The sequence below is a fragment of the Gopherus flavomarginatus genome, chromosome 1 (genome assembly GCF_025201925.1).
Source record: "Gopherus flavomarginatus isolate rGopFla2 chromosome 1, rGopFla2.mat.asm, whole genome shotgun sequence".
NCBI lineage: Eukaryota > Metazoa > Chordata > Testudines > Testudinidae > Gopherus > Gopherus flavomarginatus.
This window is the reverse complement of record NC_066617.1, coordinates 368,524,977-368,551,738: the sequence shown is the minus strand read 5'-3', so window position 1 is coordinate 368,551,738 and position 26,762 is coordinate 368,524,977. Positions and strand designations below refer to the sequence as shown.

The window sequence follows — 26,762 nt, the reverse complement described above, 5'->3', positions numbered from 1 at the left end:
CCTTCCTGATTTCACCCTGCAGCCTGAGCAATATTTTTATCTAGCCTAGTATCCAGTGGCCTGTTCCGGGTGCTTCAGAGGAACTGGAAGACGCTCTGCAATAAGGAGCTTGGAAATAACCTGTACCCACTTATTAGACAAACGTTGTGGTGCAAATCAGGAAGGTTTGGTGCTCATCGAAGAGTTTTTGAAACTATCCCCTCTACTCTAACTGGATTTTATGGTTATCTATATAAACATCCAGTCCCTCTTTGAATCCTGCGAAACTCTTGTCCTCACTGATCTCTTGTGGCTGGGAGTCCCACAGTGTACTTGAGCACTGTGTGATTTTACAATTGTAACTTTCCCACAGACACTCTTTCTAGCCCTCCACATCTGAGTGTGGTCCTTGATATCATGAGATGTTTGTAAACACATTGGAAGTCCTTTGGGGAAAATTGTAATTCTATTTATCTGTCCTGCTGTGAAGTGATTGATAAAAGTGTTTCATTGGGTTAACTATTGGGATGGTTCTATTATGCTATATTGGGTGAAAGCAGTATGGCTCTTTTTAATATCATAACAGGCTGCTGGAAAACACGAAGGATGGGAAGCAACAGCTGAAGAAAAAACAATCTCTCAGTAAGCAACTCAAGGAGGTTGAGAGACAACACTGGAGCTACAAACTGGGAAGAACCTATTTACTGTTTCTAGCCACAATACCCAGCTTGTTTTCCCAGTTCTGGGAGTCTGTACAGAGGTGGGGCAGCTGTTGTTGAGAAACTTTTCTGACTGACAGGCACAGACACCACTGGGGAAGTCTGAAGGCCCTTGGCCTGCCTGGGTCCCCGTTAAAGTAGTTGGGTTTGGAGTCAGAAGCATTCAGACTGATTTTTGAAAACCCTGTTATTCTCCCATGTTACGCTTTATTCCTAAAGCTCACATTATACACCACTTTGGTTCAAGAAGGCTGGCTGGTCACTAATTTCACCACTGTTCACAGCCTCACAAAGGGAAGAAACACAGGTGCTGAACTCATTCGGACCTGCAGGGTAAGCACAGTTGAACCACAATGTGCTGTACCCCAGGGGCCACTCAGAGGGTAGGAGGATTGGGGATCCCAGGAGAGAGAAGGGTACAAGGCCTGATATGTGGCATTCAGAGATCAGAGAGGGAGAAGAGATGCCGGTAGTCCAGGAACTCTAAGGGTTATCTACAGGAGAGAGATTCTAGAGACCCTCAGCCAGTCAGGAAATAGAAAAATGCCTCATCAGACCTTTGAAAATGTTTTTGCTGATTAAATTTCCAGCAGCAAATACACCTGAAGCGATCTGGGAACTAGTCACTGATATTGCATGCAGCCTCCTCGCGCTCAGCCCCTGGGACGATCGGATCCAATACCTCCCGTAACTCTAGAAATGGGACCCTGTGAGAAATCTTGACTCAGGGCTTTGGAGTTTTAACACATTTTGAATGTCAGATTGCTGTGTAGCTTCAACAACCCACTGAGGACTATGGACAGATGTCGGGGAGGGGTTTCCATGATACCTAGTGCTGCCCACCCTCCAGCCAATGTCACTGAGACACTCCGACAGCCCAGCTGATTCCTTTGCTGCTGCACAGAACATCTGCCAAGATAAAGAGCTTGCAGTCTTTACCCTTAACTTCACACTTTAAAGATAGTGAAACCTGCCAACGTACTCAATTCTTGCTAGAAGGGGAGCCGCTGATACCAGAGGTCTTCACCGTAAAGGACAAGGAGTCATCGGAGAGGCTGCACAGGTAGCAGGCAGCATCTGTTCAGACAGGGAGGGAACTGTCTTTATGAAGCAAGTTTGCACATTCCCTTGGGGCCATTTGTCCATCAGGGATTCTCTGCTGCTTAGCTTCTTGTGCTCCAGCTTTAACCATCGTCATGCCAATGGTAAACTCCAGGAGGTCAAATCACAGGGGATGCCTGGTGATGCCACCCAACTGGTCTGCAGTGCCAGCCCTGCTACAGAATTTATTCCTGTAATACAGGCTTGTCATCACCGTTTGTACGGTTCCAATTTGTCACATGGCTCACTTGAGGGTGGCTGAGTGATAACAATGATTCTATCACAGCTGTGATCTTGCTGAAATTAAAAAAAATAAAATATAATTAAATCATCATCCTAATAATATACAGCCAGATTTTTCCCCAGTAGCCCTTTTCCTGTATTACAAACCCAGAGTGCAGATTCCACAAGGCTTCTACATGGAAATAAACCTCAAATCATTTCAATAGAAAAGGTCCCTTCCCTTCTCCCTGAAGAATGAAAAGGGACCCAGGAATTCCCAAAGTTATGCACAGATCTCAGTGATCCACTGGTAGCTAGACCCACCCACAATCTCTGGGCCTCCACAACTGCTCTAGGAACCTCTCCAGGTCTCTTGTAGCACAGATTCATTACAGATGTTCTACAAGGGCTTGCAACAGTAATTACTGCCCACAGGATCTGCGTAAAGGGTCATTATATAGGGTACAGGGGGCTGTACAGACATGGGAAGGCTGGTTAGAGTAGCTGATGGGCACAATAGTCCAGCCATGGACTGGTCGGGAGGTTTACATCATACCCAGAGGGCCGTCACAGACTCAGTCAGTGAAAACTTTGTTTATGTTACAAGGGAAAAGGACATGAGAAACTTCCAATTTCTCTTGGGGATCCAAAATGTCAGCTCTGTAAACAAAGGCTGTTGCGTATTTATCCCATGATGAGGGGAAAATGACCTATATTAACGAGTTTGCATTGTACACATCCACGCACAGTGCAAGATGGCATAATTCTGCTTTTATTCTCCAGAAAGGGAGCAAAGCTGAGAAGCTGGGAAATTGGCTGTTGTCTCCTATTTGTCCTTGAGTGGCTTAGGCAGAGCACTCAGGTAGCTCAGCTGGTCTTGTGGCGCCACCTGCTGCCATGTTGGGTGATAACAGGGCCTGGAGAGCCTGGCTGTCACCAGCAGAGCAGTGTGAGAGAGGCCAGCCCAGCTGAAGTGTTAGGGGCTCAGCAGTTCCGCCGGCTCCCAGAGTGTAGCCCAGGGGTGAGAACCCATTACAGAGAATTTAAAACAAATGAATAAATTAAACAATATAAGTCACCAGGACCAGATGATATTCACCAAGAGTTCTGAAGGAACTCAAATCCCAAATTGCAGAACTACTAAATGTGCTATGTGACCTATGGATTAAATCAGCCTCTCTACCTGATGACTGGCAAATAGCTAATATGATGCTGAATTTTTAAGAAGGGTCCAGAGGCGATCCCAGAAATTGCAGGCAAGTAATTCTAACTTCAGTATTAGACAAATTGTTTGAAACCCGTGTGAGCATGGGCCCACTCACCACAGTGCTCAGCCGTGCCCATGTTACTGGGCCAAGCTGTGGAGCTGATCTTTGACCTCAGACTGCTTTCTCCCAACAAAGCTGTCTAAGATGAGGCCCCTATGGCTGTTACTCCATTGTTTGGAAGTTACATCCATTCAGCCTCAATGGCTGCAAACACCGGTCTGGTGACTGTGCTGAAAGGCTCCAAATCATGACACCCCAACACCACCCTCACACTTCAACTACATTCCCTCACTATCACTCTTGGGGACCCCTAATTTGCCACAGACACCAAGGTGATGTAGTCATGGGGCTTCCCAGAAGCAGTTGTCACAGGAGGCTGATGTAAGAAAACTTTTATAGACAAATGTCAGAGGTGTTGCTCTGTGGAACCCTGACACAGCCCTGATCTTAGGGTCCCAGAGTATCTGGTCACCTGGAATGTATTTATCCTCCTGACACCGCTGTGAGGCAGGGCAGGGCTATAATCCACCTGTGCAGGGGCTCAGAGACACCCAATGGCTCCCCCATGGTCACACATGGCAAAGGAATCAAACCCAGCTGTCTTGAGTCATAGAGCAATGCCCACAACACAGGGCCAGCCTTCCAGCCATCCGAGCAGTGAGAAGTATGGCTGGAATCTCTGCTGCACCAGCAGAGCTCCCCGCTTCACTGCAGACAGCAGGGATGGCAAAGAGCCAGTTGCAGGGGTTTGATTTGCTGGCCTGTTCTTCTCCTGCATCAGTGGGATTCAGAGCAGCCCAGGGGCTGAGCGAAACCCAGCTCACTGGTAACAGCTCTCAAGTGCACAGCTCATTCTTGCTAAGGCCGTGGGGATTCTGTACAGAACCACAGGCGCTGAACTCACTCGGACCTGCAGTGCAGGCACAGTCAAACCGCAGTGTGCTGTAGCTCAGGGTCCAGTCTGAGGGTGGGAGGATCGTGGGATATCATCCCATAAGAGGGAAAGGTATGAGGCCTGATATGCGGCACTCAGAGATCAGAGACTGGTAAGAGATGCTGGTACCTGGGAACTTTGAAGGTACCTACAGGGCAGAAATTCTAGAGCCCTCAGCCAGTCAGGAAAAAGAAATATGCCTCACTGGACCTTTCACCGCAGACCAATAAGCTCTGAATTCCTGCGTTCACAATTAACCTGGAGAAAAAAAGCCTTTGAAAATGCATATGATTATTAAATTTTGAGGAGCAAATAAACCTGAGGCTATCGGGGAACAAGTCACTGATATTCTGTGTGATATCCTCTCGCTCAGCCCCTGGCAGGATCGGGCCCAGAGCACACGGCATCTCTAGAAATGGAACCTCTTGAGAAATCCAAACTCAGGGCTTTGGGGTTTTAACTCTCTGAGCTCATTTTGAATCTGAGATTTCTGTGTAGCTTGAACAACCCCCCAAGGACCATGGTCAGATGTAGTGGTGAAGTTCCCAAGCTACTTAGTGCTGCCTGCCCTCCAGCCTCCGTTACTCAGACACTCCGACTGCTCAGCTGAACCCTCTGCTGCTGCACAGAACATCTGCAAATGGAAACAGCTCACAGCTTTTCCCCTTCACTTCACATTTTAAAGATAGTGAATCTGCCAACGTACCCAATTCCTGTCGGAAGGGGAGCCATTGACACCAGAGGTCTTCACCCTAAAGAACAAGGAGTTATCAGACAGTTTGCATAGGCAGGAGACAGTATCTGTTCAGATGAAGGAGAACTGTCTTTATGAAGTGTGCTTGCACATTCCCATGGGGGGCACTGGGCCATCAGGGAATCTCAGCTGCTTGGATTAATGTGCACCAGTTTTTACACCGTCAAGGTCAATAACAAAGTGCGAGAGGCCAAATCACAAGGGATGCACTGTCATGCCCTGCTACAGAATCTTTTCCTGTTACATAAGCTTGTCATCTCTGTTTGTGTAGTTCCGATCTGTCACATGGCTATCTTGGGGGTGGCTGAGTAGTAACAATCATGCTATTACAGCTGTGATCTTGCTGAAATGAAATGAAATAAATAAATAAATAAACAATATGGGACTAGATTTCTCTCCAGCAGCCCCCTTTCCTGAATTACAAACCCAGGGTGCAGGGCTGGGAAGGGAGATTCCACAAGGCTCCCTACATGGAAATAGTCCGAGGACCGTTCCAATAGGAGAAGAATGAAAGAATGAAAAGGGAGACTCAGGATCCAGAAAGTCCCAAAGTTCTGCGCAGATGTCAGTGACCCACGCTAGCTAGACCCAACCACAATCTTTGTGTCTCCACAACTGCTTTTGGACACTTTCCAGGTCTGTGGTAGCACAGGTTCATCAGAGGTTTTCTACCAGGGCCTGTCACAGCAGCCACTGCCCACAGGATCTGTTTAGGGGTTGTTGCACAGGGTGCAGGGGGCTGCACAGAGACGGGAAGGCTGGTTAGTGTAGCTGATGGGCACAATAGCCCAGCCATGGACGGGTTGGGAGGATTACACCATTCCATACACAGAGGGCAGTCACAGACTCAGTCAGTGAAACCTTTGTTTATGTTACAAGGGAAAAGGAGATGAGAAACCTCCAATTTCTCTTGGGGATCCAAAATGTCGCTCTGTAAACAAAGGCTGTTGCGTATCTATCCCACATTGAAGGTGAAATGACCTACAGTCATGAATTTGCATTGTACAGATCCCCGTGCATATGAAGATAGTATGATTCTGGGTTTATTCCGCAGAAATTGCGCAACACTGAGGAGCTAGGAAATTGGCTGTTGTATTCTATTTGTCCTTGAGTGGCTTTGGTAAAGCACTCAGATAGCTCAGCTGGGATTGTCGTGCCACCTGCTGTCATGTGGGCTGATAACGGGGCCTGGAGAGCCTGGCGTGTCACCGGCAGAGCAGTGTGAGAGAGGACAGCCCAGCTGGAGTGTTAGGGGGCTCAGCAATTCCACCGGCTCCTAAACTGTAACCCAGAGGTGACAACCCATCACAGAGGTTTGAGAACAAACTGGTAAATTAAACAATATCAGTCACCAGGGCCAGATGGGATTCATCCAAGAGTTCTGAAGGAACTCAAACATCAAATTGCAGATCTACTTAAAGTGTTATGTGACCTATGGTTTAAATCAGCCACTCTACCAGGTGACTGGCAAATAGCTAATTTGATGCTGATTTTTTAAGAAGAGTCCAGAGGTGATCCCAGAAATTGCAGGCAAGTAATTCTAACTTCAGTATCAGACAGATTGTTTGAAACTATATTAAAGAAGACAATTATCAGACAAATACATGAACTTGATTTGCTGGGGAAGAGACAACATAGCTTCTGCAAACGGAAATCGTGCCTCACCAATCTATAAGAATTCTTTGAACTGGTCAAGAGGAATGTTGGCAAGGGTGATCCAGAGGATATAGTGTACTTGAATTTTCAGAAAGCTTTTGACAAGGTCCCTCAGCAGAGGCTCTTAAGAAAATTAAGCAGTCATGGGATAAGCAGGAAAGTTCTCTCCTGAGTCAGTAACAGGTTTAAAGATAGGAAACAAATGGTAAGAATAAAAGGTCAGTTTTCAAAATGGAGAGAGGTAATTAGTGGTGTCCCCTGGGAGTCTGTACTGGGACCAGTGCTGTTCAACATAGTCATAAATGATCTGGAAAAAGGAGTAAGGAGTGAGGTGGCAAAATTTGCAGATAAGACAAATTACACTGATTCTCAGGGCTCTGCATTCTTGTCACTGAAAGTTTATTTCCTCTCTCTTCTGAGCAGGATTTTGGTGAGTTGCCTGTTTCTGCTTTAAAGTTAATGGTGAGGGCTAAGGAACTATTTAGGAGTTCAAATCAAGAACCATTGGGCAGGGATTCACCAGGACAGCTATTTGGACTTTTCAGTATTATGAGAAACACCAAAGGGTTTACTTGGTAAAATTGGAACTACAAATGTGTTAGAAATAGTTTAGACAATTATTTTTTTTAAGATCAATTCCTTGTCTCTTACTTTGTCCTTCTATCTGTTTGAGTAGCTTTCTGTAGTTCTTTTCTGATTCGCTCAACTTTTCCAATTCAGCAACGTCACTGTCCTTTTAGGAAGTTCAGCCAAAGCCTTTGCCATGGGTATCGGTGTTACCAGAGGGTTCACTGCAAGAATGGGTCAGACTCTGGCCAGATTCTGCTCTCATATTCTGCCTTCAGTCAGTCACTCCAAATTGACAATGGCCTCCCTTAAAGCAAAATCGGGTTCATTCTGTTTTGGAATCCACACCTTTCATATCTGGTCTCAGAATTTCACATAACCCTGATGAGGGGGTTACTTCAGACTCTTTCAGCACCCTAACAGAACAGGGCTTTCTGTAGCAGGACCAGTGTCTGTAATTTCCACAGCTCAGAGCTGAAAGATAAACAAGTTAAAAGATGAAGTTTTGGTCCATTGAGAGGACCCTAAATTCACATGCAGGGGTTTAGATAAATGGTCAGATTTACAACCATCATGATCCTCCAGTGACTTCAACTGGAGGCGTCCTGTGGCCTCTAAGGATGGGTGAGCTCATTTGGACAGAAGAACTGACAGGAGAGTTGCTCAAATCTCAAACCCACAGGCTTAGAGGTTCAGAACAATTAGAAGAACAATTCTTTTTGTGAGGGAGAGAGGGGTCTTCTCTTTCCGTACCCACTACATCTCTGGTTCTGGAGAAGATGAGAAAAACCGAAAGGCAGTAAAACTAAAACCATGTTTCTGGCTCAGAGGAAACCAGGCAGGGTTGGAAATCTCACCAGAGGAGATCCAGGTCTGTGTGTGTGTGTGTATGGAGGGGATGGAGATGTGCAGCACCTAGATCACAGTGGCATGGTAGCAGATTGTCTCTGACACCACCCCACATCTGGACCATCCATCTCCCACTAATGCCTCATAGTAACATCAGCAATTGCTCGTATGGAAAAGCAGCCTCAGGAAGGGTGTCTGGGTTTCTAATGGGCTGCAATACATTAATGCTTTGTGTCCTTTTGAAGAGCCATTGCTCACACTGGCTCCTTTTAATCTTCCTGTACTCTCTGCCTTCTGCCAGGTCTGTTCCTCTCTCTGTTGCACAGGCTGAGCTGCTGCTGCGGTTTCTTTTGCCCCCAGAAAGGCTGTTGCGGCCGACCTCCCCCTTTTCCCTGGTGTCACTGTGGGGTCTAGCACCTGGCTTTGGTCTTGGATGAGGGGTATCACTGTGTGACAGGGCTGAAAGTTGTGAGGGTGGGGAACCTACATGGACAAGGAGCCAGCGCTGGAGGTTCTGGGGCATGGAGCGAGGGGTACATGGGCAGGCGGAGAGCACTGACGGTTATGGGGGCAAGAAGCAGGGTTTACATGGATGGGCAGGCAGCACTGGGGTTTGTGGGGCAGGGCAGGACATTTCTTGGCCTGGAGTATGTTTTGGGGGTGAATGTCAGAGTCTCTTTGTCTTGCCAAACCACAGAACTGCAGCATGGGTGTCAGAAAGTTTACTCAGTTTTGTTTCCAATGGTGGTTGTTGAATGTTAATTACGTAACTTCAGTTCATCTTCCCACTGGTGAAATATCTGATCTGTGCTTCTCAGTTGGCTCAGTCTCCCATCATACTCTTACCCCCCTGTTTGTAGTCTGCTTCCCCATTCCAGACTGCCCTAATTCCAACAGCACACTGGTCACCAGTGTCTTCTCCATGCTTCCCAGTCATCCCTGGCTCCCCCAACCTCTGAGCCAGGTCACACTCCCCACAATTCTTCCCCTGCAGGGGGTGAGGTGCCTCCAATCAGACTGGGGGTCCATTGACTGGGGATCATCAGTGACTGTGTCTCACTGCTGAGAAATCTCATGAGTGGTAAATTCCGAGGTAGGCACCTGTGGAGCTTCTCTTGTGACACCCACACTCACTGCAGGTGCTTCAAGAACTGCTACACAGGAACAACTTGCAATGTGGGAAGTAGGCACATTACATAATGAGAGCAGAACGATGGGAAATGTGAGGGCCTAGATCAATACAACTACCATGTGCAGGAACCCCCAGGCAGGTGACCGAACACGTGCACCACTTGGACAGAGACAGTAAAGAAAGGATGCTCTGGGACCATTTACCAACCACCCCTCTCAGTCATTAATAGTAAGGGTTGTACATTTACTCCACAGTGCAGAGGTTTCATGACCCAAGTCATTATTTTTCTCACCTAAAACATTCATCCATGCAGTGCCTCATGGGATCCCTCAGGCTCATGAAACACACAACCAGCATAACACTTCCAAGAGAATTTCTCCACATGGGGCTAAATTCAACATGGTCTTGAATAGAAAAAATGCCTTCCGTAATTTCAGGAACTAACTTGCAGGCAAAATGCCATCCGCTGACCCATAGGGACATGTTCATAGATTCCAAGGTGAGAAGGGACTATTGTGCTCTTGCCTGTATAACACAGGCCTCAGAATTTCCCAAAAATTATTCTTAGAGAAGATCTTTTAGAGAAACACCCAAATTAGAATTAAACTTTCTTAGTGATGAAGAATCCTCTGAGACCCTTGGTAAATTGTTCCAGTGGTTAATTACTCTCACCATGTAATACATATGTGCCTTATTTCCAGTCAGAATTTCTTTAACTTCAAGTTCCAGTCACTGGATCGTGTTACACCTCTGTGTTATTAAATATTTGTTCCCTGTCCTGGTACTTAAAGACTGTTACGAAATTACCCCGAAACCAGCTTTGTTGCACTAAATAGATTGAGATCTTTGAGTCTATCACTATAAGACAGGTTTTCTAATCTTTTACTAGTTCTCATGATTCTTCTCTGAATACTCTAGAGTGTATCAATCTCCATCATTAAAAGCGGACACCAGAACTGGACAGAGGGTTCCAGCATCAGTCGCACCAATGCCAAACACAGAGGTAAAATAACTTCGATCCCTCACCTTGATATCCCCAACATGATCAGGGTTTAGCTGGTTGCCATATTTGGGGTCATGGAGGTTTTTAGCCTTCCTCTGCAGCATGGGGCATGGGTCACTTTCTGGAGGATTCTCTGCACATTGAGGTCTTTAAAACACGATTTGAGGACTTCAGTAACTCAGGTATAAGTTAGGTATTTTTTTACAGGACGGATGTTTGAGATTCTGTGGCCTGCATTGTGCAGGAGGTCAGACTAGATGATCTTAATGGTCCCTTCTGACCTTAAAGTCTATGAGTCTATGAGTTTATCATCCCAGGATCATATTGGCTGTTTTGGCCACAGGGTCACACTGGGAGTTCATGCTTAGCTAATTATACCTTCTCACCCCCAAATCTTCAGAATCATTATGTTTCCCAAGATTGTCCCCCATCATGTTAGCGTCACCTAAATTCTTTGTTCCTAGATTTATATATCGACATAGCTATATTAGAACATGTATTGTTTGCTTCGACCCCATTTAGAAACCAATTCAGATTGCTCTGAAACACTGAACTCTCCTCTTATTATTTACTATCCTCCAATTTCTTTTGTCATCGTAACATCTCATCAATATTCTGGCATGAGAAGGGTAAGTAGATAAAAGTCTCTGCTTACACTTGTCAGTTAACACCTGTAACTTATGTCTCAGGTGAACATGGCTGTCTGCAAAAAAGTGTCTCACCAAAAGACACATGTACATGTGTAGCCCTAAATACCAATACCCTTATACCTTTCATGTCCTTTCTGTTGTGCATGAGGTCATAGCCTAGCATGATAATGTCTGTTTCTATGGTGGACACTTGGCTCCTCTGCATCATAGAAATGGTCGTGTGAATCACACCTATGGTCAATCAAGTCCAGTTTCTTCTTTCCGACAGTGACAGCCCCAGGTGCTGCAGAAGAAGGTGTAAAACACCCAGTAATCGGTGGATGTGGTGGGATGACTTGACCATCAAGAGGCTTTGACCTTAATGCCTAACAACTAAAGATTGGCTTGTGCTCTGAAACATATGTGTGTAGAGGCTTTCAAAAATATTTAGGTCACTGGAAAGTCTCACTATTCATGGAAATGTCCAAACTCTTCATGATTCTTGCTTATCTCATGGCCTCAACCACCTCTTGTTGTAAGGAGTTCCTCAGTCTGTTTAGGCAGCGAGTGAAGAACAAATATTTAAGTAAAGAATTCCGTTATTGCCACATTTCAGTTTAATTGAATGTCCGCTTGATCTTGTTTTATGAGACAGGGAGACCACATTCTCAATCAGACCTGTACTAGTCAGTATTTTATAGACCTTTCTCATGTTCCCTCTTAGACTTTTCTCATGTCCCTTCCTTTGTGGGGAGGGATAGCCCAGTATTTTGAGCATTGGCCTGCTAAATCCAAGGTTGTGAGTTCAATCCTTGAAGGGGCTACTTAGGGATCTAGGGCAAAATCAGTACTTTGTCCTGCTAGTGAAGACAAGGGGCTGGACTTGATGACCTTTCAGGGCCCCTTCCAGTTCTAGGAGATAAGTATATCTCCATATATTTTATTATTATTGATCTCCTTTTTAAGGCAACAATCTCAGTCTTTACAACCTCTCTCCATAGGACAATTTCCCCAGGCCCTTCATTATTCTCATTGCCCTTCTCAGAACCCCCCTATTTCTGCAATATCCTGTGTGAGAAGAGTGCACAGTACTATACGGGGAGATTCTGGCAAAACAGTAAAGTGCTTGAAATCACTATGGCTTATTGTTAAAGGTGGCCTAGTCAACAAGCTGTAAATTGGCCATTCAGCAATCTCAGCTTGACCAAGGCAGGAGGGGAGGGGGTTTGGGGTGCCACAGAAAGGGCAGCTTGACTCCGCGTCCTTCCTGATAAGAATTGTGTTGAAGTTGCTGATATGTGAATTTTAGAAGAGCAGGATGTGCCCCAGGAATGTCTATTGGGGTCTCAAGGCTGTAGACTCTGGAAAAACCCACACCTGGTTAATCAATAATCAGAAGGAGCCTCTTGCTTGCCCATTGGAACTACTTGCTTAACAAGTTTGTATTACTAATATATAAATAAGGGGGAAAAGTTTGAGGTAGTGGGACTCCTTCAGACTTGTTTGGACTCTCCTTCTGGACACATCTTGCAGTCCCCACCAGCAGATGGAAGATTTGGCCACCGGAAACCTGCCGCTGTGTCACTCGAGAGCCACACAGCTCTGGCAATTATCAAGGGTTGAGGGTGTTTTACTAACCTGTTGCGGACGTGTGTAAGTGCTTGAAACTAAGGGTATGTCTTCACTACCAGCCGGAACGACAGGCAGCGATCAATCCAGCGGGGATCGGGTGATCACGTCTAGTCTAGGTGCAATCAATCGATTCCTGAGTGCTCTTCCATCAACTCCTGTACTCCAGTTCCACCAGAGGCGCAGGCAGAGTCAACGGGGGAGTGGCAGCAGTCGACTCATCATAGTGAAGACGTCACGGTAAATCGATCTAAATATGTCAACTTCAGCTAGATTACTCGGGTAGCTGAAGTTGGATAACTTAGATCGATCTGCCCCCAGTGTAGACTAGACTTAAGTAAAGTTTAGCTTTAAGTGAAAGCACACTTGTGTTGTCCTGTTCGTGCCACATCTATTGGTCGAACAGCCGTGTCTCCCCTGATTTATTTCCTGACACCACCTCGCACAGAGTAAAAGTTACCAAGAGCTTTGGGTTGAAAGAACTCCAGGTAACAGTATGACACAGAGGAGTCCAGAGGAGGGTGAAACTACATTCCCTCACTATCACTCTTGGGGACCCCTAATTTGCCACAGACACCAAGGTGCTGTAGTCATGGGGCTTCCCAGAAGCAGTTGTCACAGGAGGCTGATGTAAGAAAACTTTTATAGACAAATGTCAGAGGTGTTGCTCTGTGGAACCCTGACACAGCCCTGATCTTAGGGTCCCAGAGTATCTGGTCACCTGGAATGTATTTATCCTCCTGACACCGCTGTGAGGCAGGGCAGGGCTATAATCCACCTGTGCAGGGGCTCAGAGACACCCAATGGCTCCCCCATGGTCACACATGGCAAAGGAAACCTGTAGGATAAACCAAAAAAGACTGACTGTACCAAACTAATTCAACACAAAACGTGGACATTGACTACCATCACTGAATGGAATTAGAAATAAATAATATAATAATGCTATTGTTTTTTCATTACAAATGATTTGGGCTACTTTGGGGTCATTTTTAACGCTACCATTTGCCATTTTTGGTTGGCCTCACCTGCCATCTGTCAATCGGGATGCAAGCATCAGTACTGGGGTTTTTGAGTCTGACTTAATTGTTATCTCATCGAGGTGTTGCTAATGTGGACAAAATCCTGCTTAGGCTTATAGTCAAATCTGTAGAAGGTATGTAACAAAAGCTTTCATTTCTTATTTTATATATAGAAAAATGTGTGAATAAAAATAACTTTCTTTCAAGAAATAGATTGGGCTACTTTCAGGTGAGTTTTTAAGTGACTTTGATCGAGTAATGCAGTGGAAATCTGGCAGTGGACTCTACCTGGAACAGAAACTAGGGTGAGAAATTATTATTTGGAGCCAGTTCTTTAGGGAATCTAGTTTAGATCACTTGCTTGCATTATTTTCTTAGTGACCTGCTTTGTTCTAGTTGCTATCTCTTTATCCACCTAAAATACGCCTTTCCATAGTTAATACATTTATTTCTGGTTTATAATCTGGAGCGGCTCCAAACACCAGCACAGAAAGCATGTGCCTGGGGTGGCAAGTCACAGGGGGCGGCCTGCCAGTCTTTGTGAGGGAGGCAGTCAGGCTGCCTTTGGCAGCATGCTTATGGAAGGTGCGCCGGTCCTGCAGCTTCGGCTCTAATTTGGCGGCAGGGATGCCAAAGAAGCAGGACTGGTGGACCTCCCGCAGCAATGCCGCTGAATCTGCATGGCCAGTGGACCGCCCACAGGTGCTCTGCTGAAAGTCCAAGATTTGGCCACCGGAAACCTGCCGCTGTGTCACTCGAGAGCCACACTCAGCTCTGGCAATTATCAAGGGTTGAGGGTGTTTTACTAACCTGTTGCGGACGTGTGTAAGTGCTTGAAACTAAGGGTATGTCTTCACTACCAGCCGGAACGACAGGCAGCGATCAATCCAGCGGGGATCGGGTGATCATGTCTAGTCTAGGTGCAATCAATCGATTCCCGAGCACTCTTCCATCAACTCCTGTACTCCAGTTCCACCAGAGGCGCAGGAAGAGTCAACGGGGGAGTGGCAGCAGTCGACTCATCATAGTGAAGACGTCACGGTAAATCGATCTAAATATGTCAACGTCAGCTATGTTACTCGGGTAGCTGAAGTTGGATAACTTAGATCGATCTGCCCCCTAGTGTAGACTAGACTTAAGTAAAGTTTAGCTTTAAGTGAAAGCACACTTGTGTTGTCCTGTTCGTGCCACATCTATTGGTCGAACAGCCGTGTCTCCCCTGATTTATTTCCTGACACCACCTCGCACAGAGTAAAAGTTACCAAGAGCTTTGGGTTGAAAGAACTCCAGGTAACAGTATGACACAGAGGAGTCCAGAGAAGGGTGAAACTACATTCCCTCACTATCACTCTTGGGGACCCCTAATTTGCCACAGACACCAAGGTGCTGTAGTCATGGGGCTTCCCAGAAGCAGTTGTCACAGGAGGCTGATGTAAGAAAACTTTTATAGACAAATGTCAGAGGTGTTGCTCTGTGGAACCCTGACACAGCCCTGATCTTAGGGTCCCAGAGTATCTGGTCACCTGGAATGTATTTATCCTCCTGACACCGCTGTGAGGCAGGGCAGGGCTATAATCCACCTGTGCAGGGGCTCAGAGACACCCAATGGCTCCCCCATGGTCACACATGGCAAAGGAAACCTGTAGGATAAACCAAAAAAGACTGACTGTACCAAACTAATTCAACACAAAACGTGGACATTGACTACCATCACTGAATGGAATTAGAAATAAATAATATAATAATGCTATTGTTTTTTCATTACAAATGATTTGGGCTACTTTGGGGTCATTTTTAACGCTACCATTTGCCATTTTTGGTTGGCCTCACCTGCCATCTGTCAATCGGGATGCAAGCATCAGTACTGGGGTTTTTGAGTCTGACTTAATTGTTATCTCATCGAGGTGTTGCTAATGTGGACAAAATCCTGCTTAGGCTTATAGTCAAATCTGTAGAAGGTATGTAACAAAAGCTTTCATTTCTTATTTTATATATAGAAAAATGTGTGAGTAAAAATAACTTTCTTTCAAGAAATAGATTGGGCTACTTTCAGGTGAGTTTTTAAGTGACTTTGATCGAGTAATGCAGTGGAAATCTGGCAGTGGACTCTACCTGGAACAGAAACTAGGGTGAGAAATTATTATTTGGAGCCAGTTCTTTAGGGAATCTAGTTTAGATCACTTGCTTGCATTATTTTCTTAGTGACCTGCTTTGTTCTAGTTGCTCTCTCTTTATCCACCTAAAATACGCCTTTCCATAGTTAATACATTTATTTCTGGTTTATAATCTGGAGCGGCTCCAAACACCAGCACAGAAAGCATGTGCCTGGGGTGGCAAGTCACAGGGGGCGGCCTGCCAGTCTTTGTGAGGGAGGCAGTCAGGCTGCCTTTGGCAGCATGCTTATGGAAGGTGCGCCGGTCCTGCAGCTTCGGCTCTAATTTGGCGGCAGGGATGCCAAAGAAGCAGGACTGGTGGACCTCCCGCAGCAATGCCGCTGAATCTGCATGGCCAGTGGACCGCCCACAGGTGCTCTGCTGAAAGTCCATGATTTATAATATAACCCAGAGCTGCCCCTGTTTATAATATAACCCAGATTATGAGCTTTCAAACTGCGATGGTGAGAAACTGTGCATATTCTCTTCCACACTAAGGGAAGAGGCAGATTTCGTATAATTTTGGGTTTGTTCCTCAAAGGGGACTGGACATCTGGGTGCTGTGACAAATTCCTTAAACAGAATCTTTCAAGAACTGACCTCAGTGTCTATAACTGAAGCCGGGGGTGGCCCTGCCTGTAAACTCTGCTAGAAGAAGCTTTAGTGCCTGGCTCAGCAAGCTAGGGCTAAAGGGCATCCCAGGCTAGTAGAAGACTCTGACTCAGTGGTGTCCCAGAACACCAGGTGACATCCCAGGGTGTCCAACCCATCACAGCAAGGTCTCTCAAACCACTGGAAAACTGTCTGCAAGGAAAGCAGAAAACTGCATCTGCCTGCTCACTGTACTCTGAGAATGAAAATCTCTTGTCATATTCCAATGTAAATGAGGAAGATTGAGACACAGCTTTACTTATTCTAATCTCCCTAGTTCACTTTCTCTCTTTCTTTGGACTTTACATCAATTAATCATCTCTGGCATTTGCATGCCTCTGTTCTTTGTTTGTTGGTTCCTACACCAGCTGTGGGACTCCTGCTGCTGCTGTACCTGCTGGCACTAGAGAAACCCTGCTAAGGGGGCTGGAACACAGGAGGCGAGGAGGCCAGGGAAGTTGGTAGGGACCACTGGAACGGATGGAACTTTGCTTTGATTTGCCGGAGTGCGGAGCTCCCCCACCCCTCCGGAGCACTGTTTACTGCTTTACTGTGTTAGATGTGAATTTGTGTTATATTTGGTAGCGTTATATCGGGGTAGAGGTGTATAATCCCATAATAAAATGTACAGGAAAAAAGGTTATATAGGATACCAGGCTATGGAAAACTGTCTTGTGCAGCGATGTTACATTCACTTTATACAGAAAGTGCATTCCCCAAAGCTACACATTTCAGCTTTTATCATTTATATGAAGTTTTGTCCCAGATGCCTAAAATTAGTGGGGAACTTCGCCCATAAGGCCAGTTTGCTAGCTTGCTATTAGTTTTTTTTATTGTTTTTTTCTTAAATTGGTTTCATTGATTATTTTATTTTCTTGGGTTTTGTTTATGCTGAATTCCAGTATATGCTATTCATAATAATAATTATTTGTAATATTTGGCTATATTGCAAGCGACCTCCAGATTGGTGTCCTGTATGATTCGCTAGAGCAAGTTAGTATGAGTGTTTGGAAAATTTGGCATAGATAAATGGCGTATCAGTTCCCCCTTCTGAGGGTAAGGAACTAAATAGCAAGCCAGACAAAGAACTGTATATGTTTACTGCAGGGGTTCTCAAACTGGGGTTTAGGACCCCGCAGGAGGTCGTGAGGTTATTACATGGGGGGATCACAAACTGTCAGCCTCCACCCCAAAGCCCACTTTGCCTCTAGCATTTATAATTGTGTTATATATTTGTGGAAATTTATAAGGCGGGTCGCAATTGGAGGCTTGCTTGTGCAAGGGGTCACCAGTACAATAGTTTGAAAACCACTGGTTTGCTAAATATATATAACTTGCTAAGTAAATTTTAACTTGTTCTTTCACTATTTTAATTTCTGAACCTACCCTATGTTCATTGCCATTCACTATGGGAATCTTTTCCCTTTGATTGTTTCTCATCAGATCCTACTTGTACTTTACCATCATCCAGCCTTCTTTCCTTCCTTCCTAGGATGTAGGGAATCTCCATTAACAGATGTATGGTTCTCTCTCCTTGAAACTGACCAGGAACAATTAACATCTCTTTGTCAAGGTTTTACATAAAATAGCCCCAAAATTTCACTCTGTGAAACACTTTCTGAAAAATCCTGATAAGAGAGAGCACTGACCTGGGCTCCAGCAAGAAAGCAAAGCTGAGGTGCAGGACATGGGGGTAATGCAAGAGAGTTATATAGATTATTGTCTCAGAATCCCCCATCCAATAGTCTCTGTTTCCTCCTGAGATGGGACGTGGATCATCCAAGTGTTATGAAAAATCACCAAGCTCTGTTCTTTCAATGCAGGATCCACCTCAGAAGCTTAAAGTCTCTGCTAGAATCTGAGAGCTTTGGTACTTTCCCAAGTCTCTCTGATGCTTTAATGGATGTTTCTTTACTTGTGAGGAGTAAAATATGGACCAGATGTTTGGGCACGCTCCACAGCAGCTCTGCCTAAACTACACAAGGTGAATTGCCCATGCTGGTCATCAGTGAGATGCCTGGCTGCCTCCTTCATGAACCCGCTCCAGCCCCATGTATTCTACAGATGAATGCTTTGTTGCTAGCAGAGTTTTAGGTATGAGGTGGAAATGAGGCTTCCCCCAATTCCAACCTGCCGCAGCCCCTGTTGGAACAGTTTCCTCTGCCCGCTCAGCATGTGTGCAGCTGCTGCGTGGGGGAATTGTGGGTTTGGCTGGGGTTTATTGTTAGGTTTCCAGTGCTGGGGGCAACACACCCGGGTGCACAGGTGGCAACTGGGGAGGGATTTCACGTCTTGTTGAGGTTCTGATGCTTCGATGAGGTTCTGAGCCAGGCTCATCCTGGACACTGATTCCAAGGGCTGAAGACCAAAACTTCAGCTGAGCCCATTTGATGTGCCTCAATGAGTTGGACCAATTCCCTGCTAGTTACATATTGTGAACTGTTTGCAGATGTTTGGCTGTGTGTGTATGTTCTTGCTGTGTGCTGGACTGACTCTGGCCACGTAGCCCCTACAGCCAGCGCCGACTGATCTTCCCAATAAATCCATGGACTCAGTTCGTAGAGAAGGGATTTGGTCAGGTTTATTGACAATGAAGTGTGGTCCTAATGCCCTGCTCAGTTGTTACAGAGACACTAATACGTGTAGGCCTGTTGCAATGGACGGGCTTTGTTAGTGGTAGGACTTTCCACTATCACCTACACCAGAGAAAGACACGTCCTCTGAGATACATTTTTATACACCAATTTGAACAAGTCCCATATTGCTCCTGGTGTATCAGGATGGCATCCTTTGAAGTATTAGGGTGTCTACCATTGACATATCCAGGGACTGCACAGTACCTTGGACATCTCCATCCATTATGCTGTTATCCCTGACCTTATCTTTCAGATGTATCAGCGTGTTCCTATGCTCATTGAGGAGTGTGTTTGCTGTAGAGGTGTTCTAGTGCCACCTTTCTGGAATGTGTTTGTGTCTATATTCTTATACCTAACACTGCTTAGCAGTGTGTGTTTCTGCAATATCAGCTCTTTTCTTGACAGATTCTGTGAGCCTGCCTCTTGCTCACACTTAACTTTGCTTTATAGCTGCAAAGTTTTGATTATTTTAGCCCAGGACTCTGCTACAAGGCGCCACAATGCCAGCTATCATTTAAAAAAAGAAAAACCTCTAAAGTTTTTAGAGATTCTATTTGCAAAGGAATTTCTCCCATCATGAGCTAAGTACAACAGGTGCAGCAGTATACCTTGACTGACCAGCACCTATCACACATACCAAATACACTTTCCACTATTTCTATAATTTCTGCCTTTGGCCTTCGGTCGTTTGCAGACAGCCTGTGAGGATTGCTGTGCCCCTGTACATCCTATCAGGGTGTTGCCACAGAAGCCCAGCAAAGATAATTGAAAGAGTAACCATGTGAGCTATTTCACTGCTAAAGATGGCAGGGGGGTGGGAGGGTGAGAGGGAGTTTGTATAATGAAGATATCCTCAAGATACTGCTAGTGGCACCCACGGGCACAGAAAGCCAGCAGAGCCTACAGATTTTAGGTGGCAGGGCCCTTCTTCCCAGCACCTGCCCTCACACTGGGTTCAAGTCCCGTCCCCACCCCTGAGTCAGACCTTGAAGGCCCTCCTGTCGAGCGACATCTCCCTTTGCTGGGCCCTCATCCCATGGCCCTATCTTGCTCTCCCCAGCTGCTCTGCTCTGCCTCAGCTTTGCAGTACTGCAGGATCTGGCTGGGGCTGCCAGATTTTCACTGCATTAGAAGCCCAAAGTCATTTAACAACTCACCTGAAAGTAGCCCTATCGCTTTCTTCAAAGAAAGGTTTTTTTATTAACAAATTTGTCTATACATAAAATAACAGATGAAAGCTTTTGTTACACACCTACTACAGATTTGATTTAAAAAAAAAACTACAAGCCCCAGCAGAATTTTGTTCACATTAGCAACACACCTGTGAGATGACAATCAAATTCAAAATATTGGTGCTTGTATCCCGACTGAGGGTTGGCAGGCATTTCAATCAAAAAATGGCATTAAAAAAGCCCCAAAGTAGCCCAAAACATTTATAATGAAAAAACAACTTTAGCATTATTATAGTATTTACTTCTAATAGCATTCACTGACGGTAGTCAGTGTCCACATTTTGTGTTGAATTAGTTTGCTACAGTCAGACTTTATTTGGTTTATCCTCCAGGTTTCTGTAAGGATTGGACGTAAAAACAAAACAAAAAAAAATCAGGTAAATTTCACTCATCACAACACCGTACAAATGATAGTTTCTTAATGTTGTCGTCACCTATCTCAAACTGCAGCTTCTGTTCATCAAACTGATGAAGAACCCTGTTCACTCAAGAACTAATGGAGATCCACCTTGCATCAGAAAACTGCAGTAGCAGCTAAGAGTTGGTAATGTAAGAGTTATAGAAAAGCCACGTGGCAGGGGGATAGGAGGTGGGGACTGATGGGTCATGCTGAAAGAAGTTAGGTGATGGTCAGAGAGAGAGAACTCAGAAATGGAGAGAGCAGTGTTGGGTGATGGAGTGATGAGAGATTAGGTGTAAGGAACTTCTCAGACTGTGAACCCCACACAATGCTGAGTTCAGTCAAACTGGGACAGAGCATCCTTGATTATCAAGGACTTAGCCATTCCCATTTTCCATACACAGGCTAAATTCAATGTCCTCGGTGATCACATTCTGCAGGTGTATTTTCCCACTTTGTCACGAAGCTCTTTTGTTTTGACCCCATAAATAAGAGGGTTGAGCAAGGGGGGAATGAGGAAATAGAGGTCAGCCAAGAGGCTGTGAACATGGGGAGCAATGCCCTGACCAAACCGATGTATGAGAGGGGAGAAGAAGCCAGAAGTATAACACGTAATCATCACACAGATGTGGGCTGTGCAGGTATTGAGGGCTTTCTGGTAGGCTTTCTTGGAGGATATTCTGAGGAGGGCCCTGATGATTAGACCATAGGACAGGGCAATGAACATCAGGTCTAACCCAACAATTACAAACACTATCACTAAGCCATACATCCTGTTGACTGTAATATCTCCACACGATATCTTCGCCACAGCTATAGGTTCGCAGTGTGTGTGGGGAATAATGCGGTTGGAACAGAATGGCAATGTGTTCAGGACAAGGGGTATAGGCAGAATGAAGAGAACAGCTTTGATCAAACCTAGAAACCCTAGCTTAGCTATTCGTCCTTTGGTGAGGATGGTGGCATATCTCAGAGGGTTACATATGGCAATGTAGCGATCAAAGGCCATTGTCACGAGGATGGTTGAGTGCATAACAGCAACTGTGTGAAGGAAGAACATCTGGGTAAGGCAGCCCCCCCTAGTAATGCCTTTCAAATTGAACCAAAATATACACAGTGCCTTTGGCATGACAGAAGTAGGTGTGGCGATGTCTGTGAGTGCCAGCATGCAGAGCAGCAGGTACATTGGCTTGTGCAGGGTCTGCTCTTTGCTTACAACAAACAGAAGAGTAACGTTTTCCAACAGGCCGACAATGTAGAACATAGCAAAAGGGATGGAAATCCAGATGTGGGCAGCTTCCAGGCCAGGGATGCCCATTAAGATGAATGTTGAAGGGTCAGAGGGAGTGAGGTTGAAAGCTGCCATGAAGTTCTCAATGTGTTGATTGAGCTCAGAAATGTTCAATGTGCCTGTGAAGAGAGTGAAGCACAGCAAGGGGGATTACACACTTTATAACAAATAATAAAATGAAATATAAAATATTTACTATATTAACGGTCTAGAAAGGGGTCGAGAAGTAGATGGGAACATTTATAGAGATTATTTCAGTTGTAGTCAAATCCAGAGAAGTCCTCAGAGGGAGCTAACCAAGCCAGGTGAATGGGCAACATGATGGCAGATAAATGTTGATGTTAATAACTGCAGTGTTTATGCCAATGTATTTGCCTAACACCTCACAAGATTCTAATGTAACTGTATGAGCTCATGACAGGGATCTGGGCGGCATGGTACACAGCTCAGTGGAACCCTGCTCACTGTGCAAGCATGGACAGGAACTCAGAAAAACGCTGAGCTCTAGGAGGAGTGGGATGGGAAATCATACAGCAAATACAGTGTCAAGAGATCAGTCAGTCAATGCTTCACCCTCCTGTGGTCTCCTCTGTGTAGTACTGGGCACCCTTCTCGCCCAGGATATTGCAGAACTAGAGGGATTCAGGGAAGGGCAGTAAGAATGATCAAGGGCCTTGGGAAACTGATATGGAGAGAGGTTGAAAAACTGAGTTTGTTGCCTTTACAAAGGAGACGAATAAGAAGGGACACAAGAAAAGTCTGTAAAATACTGACTGTTAGAGGGCAGATTGAGACTGTGTTCTCCATATCTCGTAACACAAGATCAAGTGGTCGTTCAGTTATACTGAAACATGGCAAAATCAAAACAGATAAATAAAGAATGCTTGTGTCACTCAATGCCTGAAGAGACTGAGGAACTCCTTACCACAAGTGGAAGTTAAAGTCACGAGATAAGCAAGAATCAGGAAGGATTTGGACATTTACAGCGATAGTGAGTATCCAGTTACATTACTTACAGCTAAATAAATATTTTGGAAAGCCTCTACACCCATGTGTTTCAGGGCACAAGCCAATCTCTAACGGTTAGGTGTTAGGGTGATGCCTCATGATGGTCAAGTCACCGTCCCCATCCACTGCTACTGGGTTTCTTTCACCTTCTGCAGCAGCTGGGGCTGTCACCGTCGGGGAGAAGAAAATGGACTAGATCTACCACAGCTCTGACCCCCAAGGCCATTCCTATGTTGGAAGGAGCCAAGTGTCTGCTATGGAAACAGATATTATCATGCTAGGCTATCACTTTGTGCTGAACAGAGTTCAACGCCTCTTTGGTCTGTGCATTAGGAAGGATGTGAATTCTATATTTTGTCTGGTTTCAGGACTCTGTACCACTGTGATATAGAGACAGCATATCTCACTGTCACACCCTCCTCCTCCCACTCCCTCAGGCGCATACACACACACAGATTGTGCACTCCTGGACCCCTCAGTGAGATTCCCAGCACTGCCTCTAAGCCAGAAACATGCTTCTATTTTTACACCCTTTTGGTGCTTCTCATCCTCCCTAGAACCAGAGATGTGGGTGCACAGAGAGAGCAGATCCCTCTCTATCCCTGAAAATATTGTTTATCCTAATTGGCTTGAACTTCTAAGCCTGAGAGTTTGAGATTTTAGCAACTCTCCTCTCCTGTCAGTTCCTCTTTTGTCCAAAGGAGCTCACTCATCCTTAGAAGCCATGGGACGACTCCAGTTGAAGTCAATGAAAGTTTATGATTGGTGTAAACTGCTCAATTATTTACGTTCCTAGATGTGGATTTAGGGTGATCTCAATGGAGCCAAGATTTCTCCCTTTAACCTATTTAACTTTTGGCTCTGAACTGCGATAATCACAGCTTCAGGTCCTGCTACAGAGAGCACCGCTGTGTTAGGGTGCTGAATGAGTCTGAAGGAGAGATCCACTGATGGCAGAAAGTGACAGCAGAATCTGACCGTTGTGTGAACTCCCGTGTACGCGATTCGTGTTGTGAACTCTCTGGTAGCACAGAGACCCACTGCAGAGGCTTTGGCCGTATTACCCAGCAACACAGTGAAGTTGCTGAATTGGAAAACTTGAGCGATCCAGAGGAAAAATGATTCCATCCAAAGAAAGAGAGTAACTGAGACAGATAGAAGGACACAGTCAGACACAAGAAACTGATCTTAAAAAAAAGTCTGATCTATTTCCAATACATTTATTGTTCCAATTATGCCAGGCAAATCCCTGGGTATGTCTGACAATAAAACAGCTCAAATGACCATGCTGGTGAATTTATAATTGGAAATATACCTATCTCCTAGAACTGGAAAGGACCTTGAAAAGCCATCAAGTCCAGCTCCCTGCCTTCACTAGCAGGACCAAGTACCGATTTTTGCTCCAGCTCCTTAAGTGGCCTCCTCAAAGATTGAGCTCACAACCCTAGGTTTAGCAGGTCAATGCTCAAAGAACTGAGCTATCCCTTCCCCTGCTCAGATAGCTCTTGATCTGAACCTTGGAACTTTTCCTAAGCCCGTAGTACAAACAGTGAAGAAACAAGCGACTCACCAAAATACCACTCAGCAGAGAGGAAATCTCCTTACTCAGGGCTCTACTTTCCTGTTGCAGTATCAGCGTATGAATCTCACGTGTCTGACACTCAGCTTGCTGGACAGTGACCTTTATGATTTCCCTGTGCAGTCCCTGTGGACTCTCAGGTTGGCAGGACTCCCAGACAATTCCCTCAGTGCTGTGAGCAGTAGGAAGAGCAGAAAATAGACCCCAGAGAACCGCAGCTTGAGAGTCTCACGTGGGAGCGAAGAAATGATTCACAAATACCATGGAGTCTTGCTGATTGTGCAGACTAGCAATTGGGGATGACTTTCTTTTCTGTGCGTAATGCACTATGTGTGGGAATGCCACCACAAGTTACGTGCCGAAACCCATTTCAATTAATCGCAGCAGTGTAAGGATGCATACGCCCCATGCAGTTGTAATCCAGTCCATTAGCCCTTGAAAAGTCACTACCACCCTGTGGAATCCAAATGATGTGATCTTGAATTGATGCAATGCAAAGTGCTTTCTTCTCCCAGCATTCTGGCATCAAAGGTATTTGCCAGTTTCCATTTGTGAGGTCTAAAGTGGCAGCTCAAACTGTTCTAATAGTTCATCAACTCTCTGCATTGGGGAAGCATCAAATTTGAATACTGTGAAATTTCAGCAATGGATGCAGATTAGGGTTGTGCTATTCTGCATCAGAAGTAGTACAGTGGAATTTGTCCACACACTGTGTGATTCGTTCACCAGTCCCCAGGCCAAAATGACCTGGAGTTCATCTCACATGGTATCCCACATTTTATGAGGTAACAGCCGTTGAATTTGCCTGATTTGTTGCCCTAGGGCCATTTCAGTATGATAGTATTTTAGGTAAGTGTGCCCTGCTGGGGCCAGAACTTGAACTACAGATATATAATCAATATCCATAACTTCACATACAAAAATGACACATGCACACAAATAGGGTAATCCTTTTCACCAAATCATCAGTTTTCCAATGACACTTGACCAAACATATCTCGTACAAACTATATCACAATTATGTCATAATTCTATAACTCTGAAGAATATGGGGTGCAGAGTCACAATGACTGTATTAGGAGGATCCCCTCCTAGGCTTTTGGAAGATTCAAATAATAGAAGTAAAGCACATTAGAAAACATATTCCCAACTACAAGTACAGTATATAAAATGGAGGGGTCTAAATTAGCTGTTACCACTCAAGAAAGAGATCTTGGCGTCATCACAGACAATTCTCTGAAAACATCTGCTTAATGTGCAGCAGCAGTCAAAAAAGCTACCAGAATGTTAGAAACCATTAGGAAAGAAAGATAAGAAGACAAAATGTAAAAAATGTCACTTTTTAATGCCCCACCAGAGTTCTGGTCACCTCCTTTCCAAACAGATATATTAGAAATGGAAAAGGTCCAGAGAAGGGCAACAAAAATGTTTAGGGTTATGGAACAGATTCCATTTGGCCAGAGATTAAAAATGTTAGGATTTTCAGACTGGAAAAGAGATGACAAATAGGGGATATGATAGAGATCTATAAAATCATGAATGATGAGGAGAAAGTGAATAAAGTCCTGTTTACTCCTTTTTAGAACATAAGGTCCAGGGGTCACCCAAGGCAGCAAGTTAAAAACAAAGAAAAGCTAGTACTATATACAACACACAGTCAACCTGTGGAACTAATTGCCAAGGGATGTTTGAAGGCCAAAAATACAGTGGGGTTCAAAAATAACTAGAAATGTTCAAGGGGGATGGAGTCCACCAATGGCTGTTAGCCAAGATGTTCAGGGACTCAACCGCATGTCCTGGGTGTCCCTTGCCTCTGACTGCCAGATGCTCGGACTGGAAAACAGGAGATGGATACCTCGGTAATAGCCCTGTTCTGTTCTTTTCCTTTGAAGCACCTGCCATTGGCCCCTGTCAGGATACTGGACTAGATGGAACATTGATCTGACCCAGTATGTCTGTTTTTATGTTTTTAATTGTGTCTCCTTTTTCTTCTCTTGGTGCTGCTCCTCATAGTTGACAGGGCCCACATGCCTCATTACCTCAAGGAGTCTCTGCCATTGAACCAGTAATTTGAACTGCAATCTTGGTATTAACCATAAAAGACGGTTACTCACCTTTGTAACTGTTGTTCTTCGAGATGTGTTGCTCACATCCATTCCAGTTAGGTGTGCGCGCCGCGCGTGCACGTTCGTCGGAAACTTTTACCCTAGCAACTCCAGTGGGCCGGCAGGTCGCCCCCTGGAGTGGCGCCGCCATGGCGCCCAATATATATCCCTGCCGGCCCACCCGCTCCTCAGTTCCTTCTTGCCGGCGACTCCGACAGTGGGGAAGGAGGGCGGGTGTGGAAT

The 26,762-nt window shown here is 45.2% G+C and overlaps 1 protein-coding gene across 1 annotated transcript; it reads right to left on the bottom strand.

Annotated features, from left to right (window-relative positions):
* Positions 1-20,963: 20,963 nt before the first annotated feature.
* On the bottom strand, positions 20,964-21,902 carry LOC127056245 (olfactory receptor 52N4-like). The gene has a single exon (XM_050963840.1). It carries the CDS (start codon positions 21,900-21,902, stop codon positions 20,964-20,966), a length of 939 nt encoding a protein of 312 aa, XP_050819797.1.
* Between the last annotated feature and the right edge of the window lie 4,860 nt (positions 21,903-26,762).

Bases quoted from the DNA above. Each gene is read 5' to 3' on its own strand.
- LOC127056245 (XM_050963840.1), bottom strand. From the start codon at position 21,902: ATGGCAGCTTTCAACCTCACTCCCTCTGACCCTTCAACATTCATCTTA.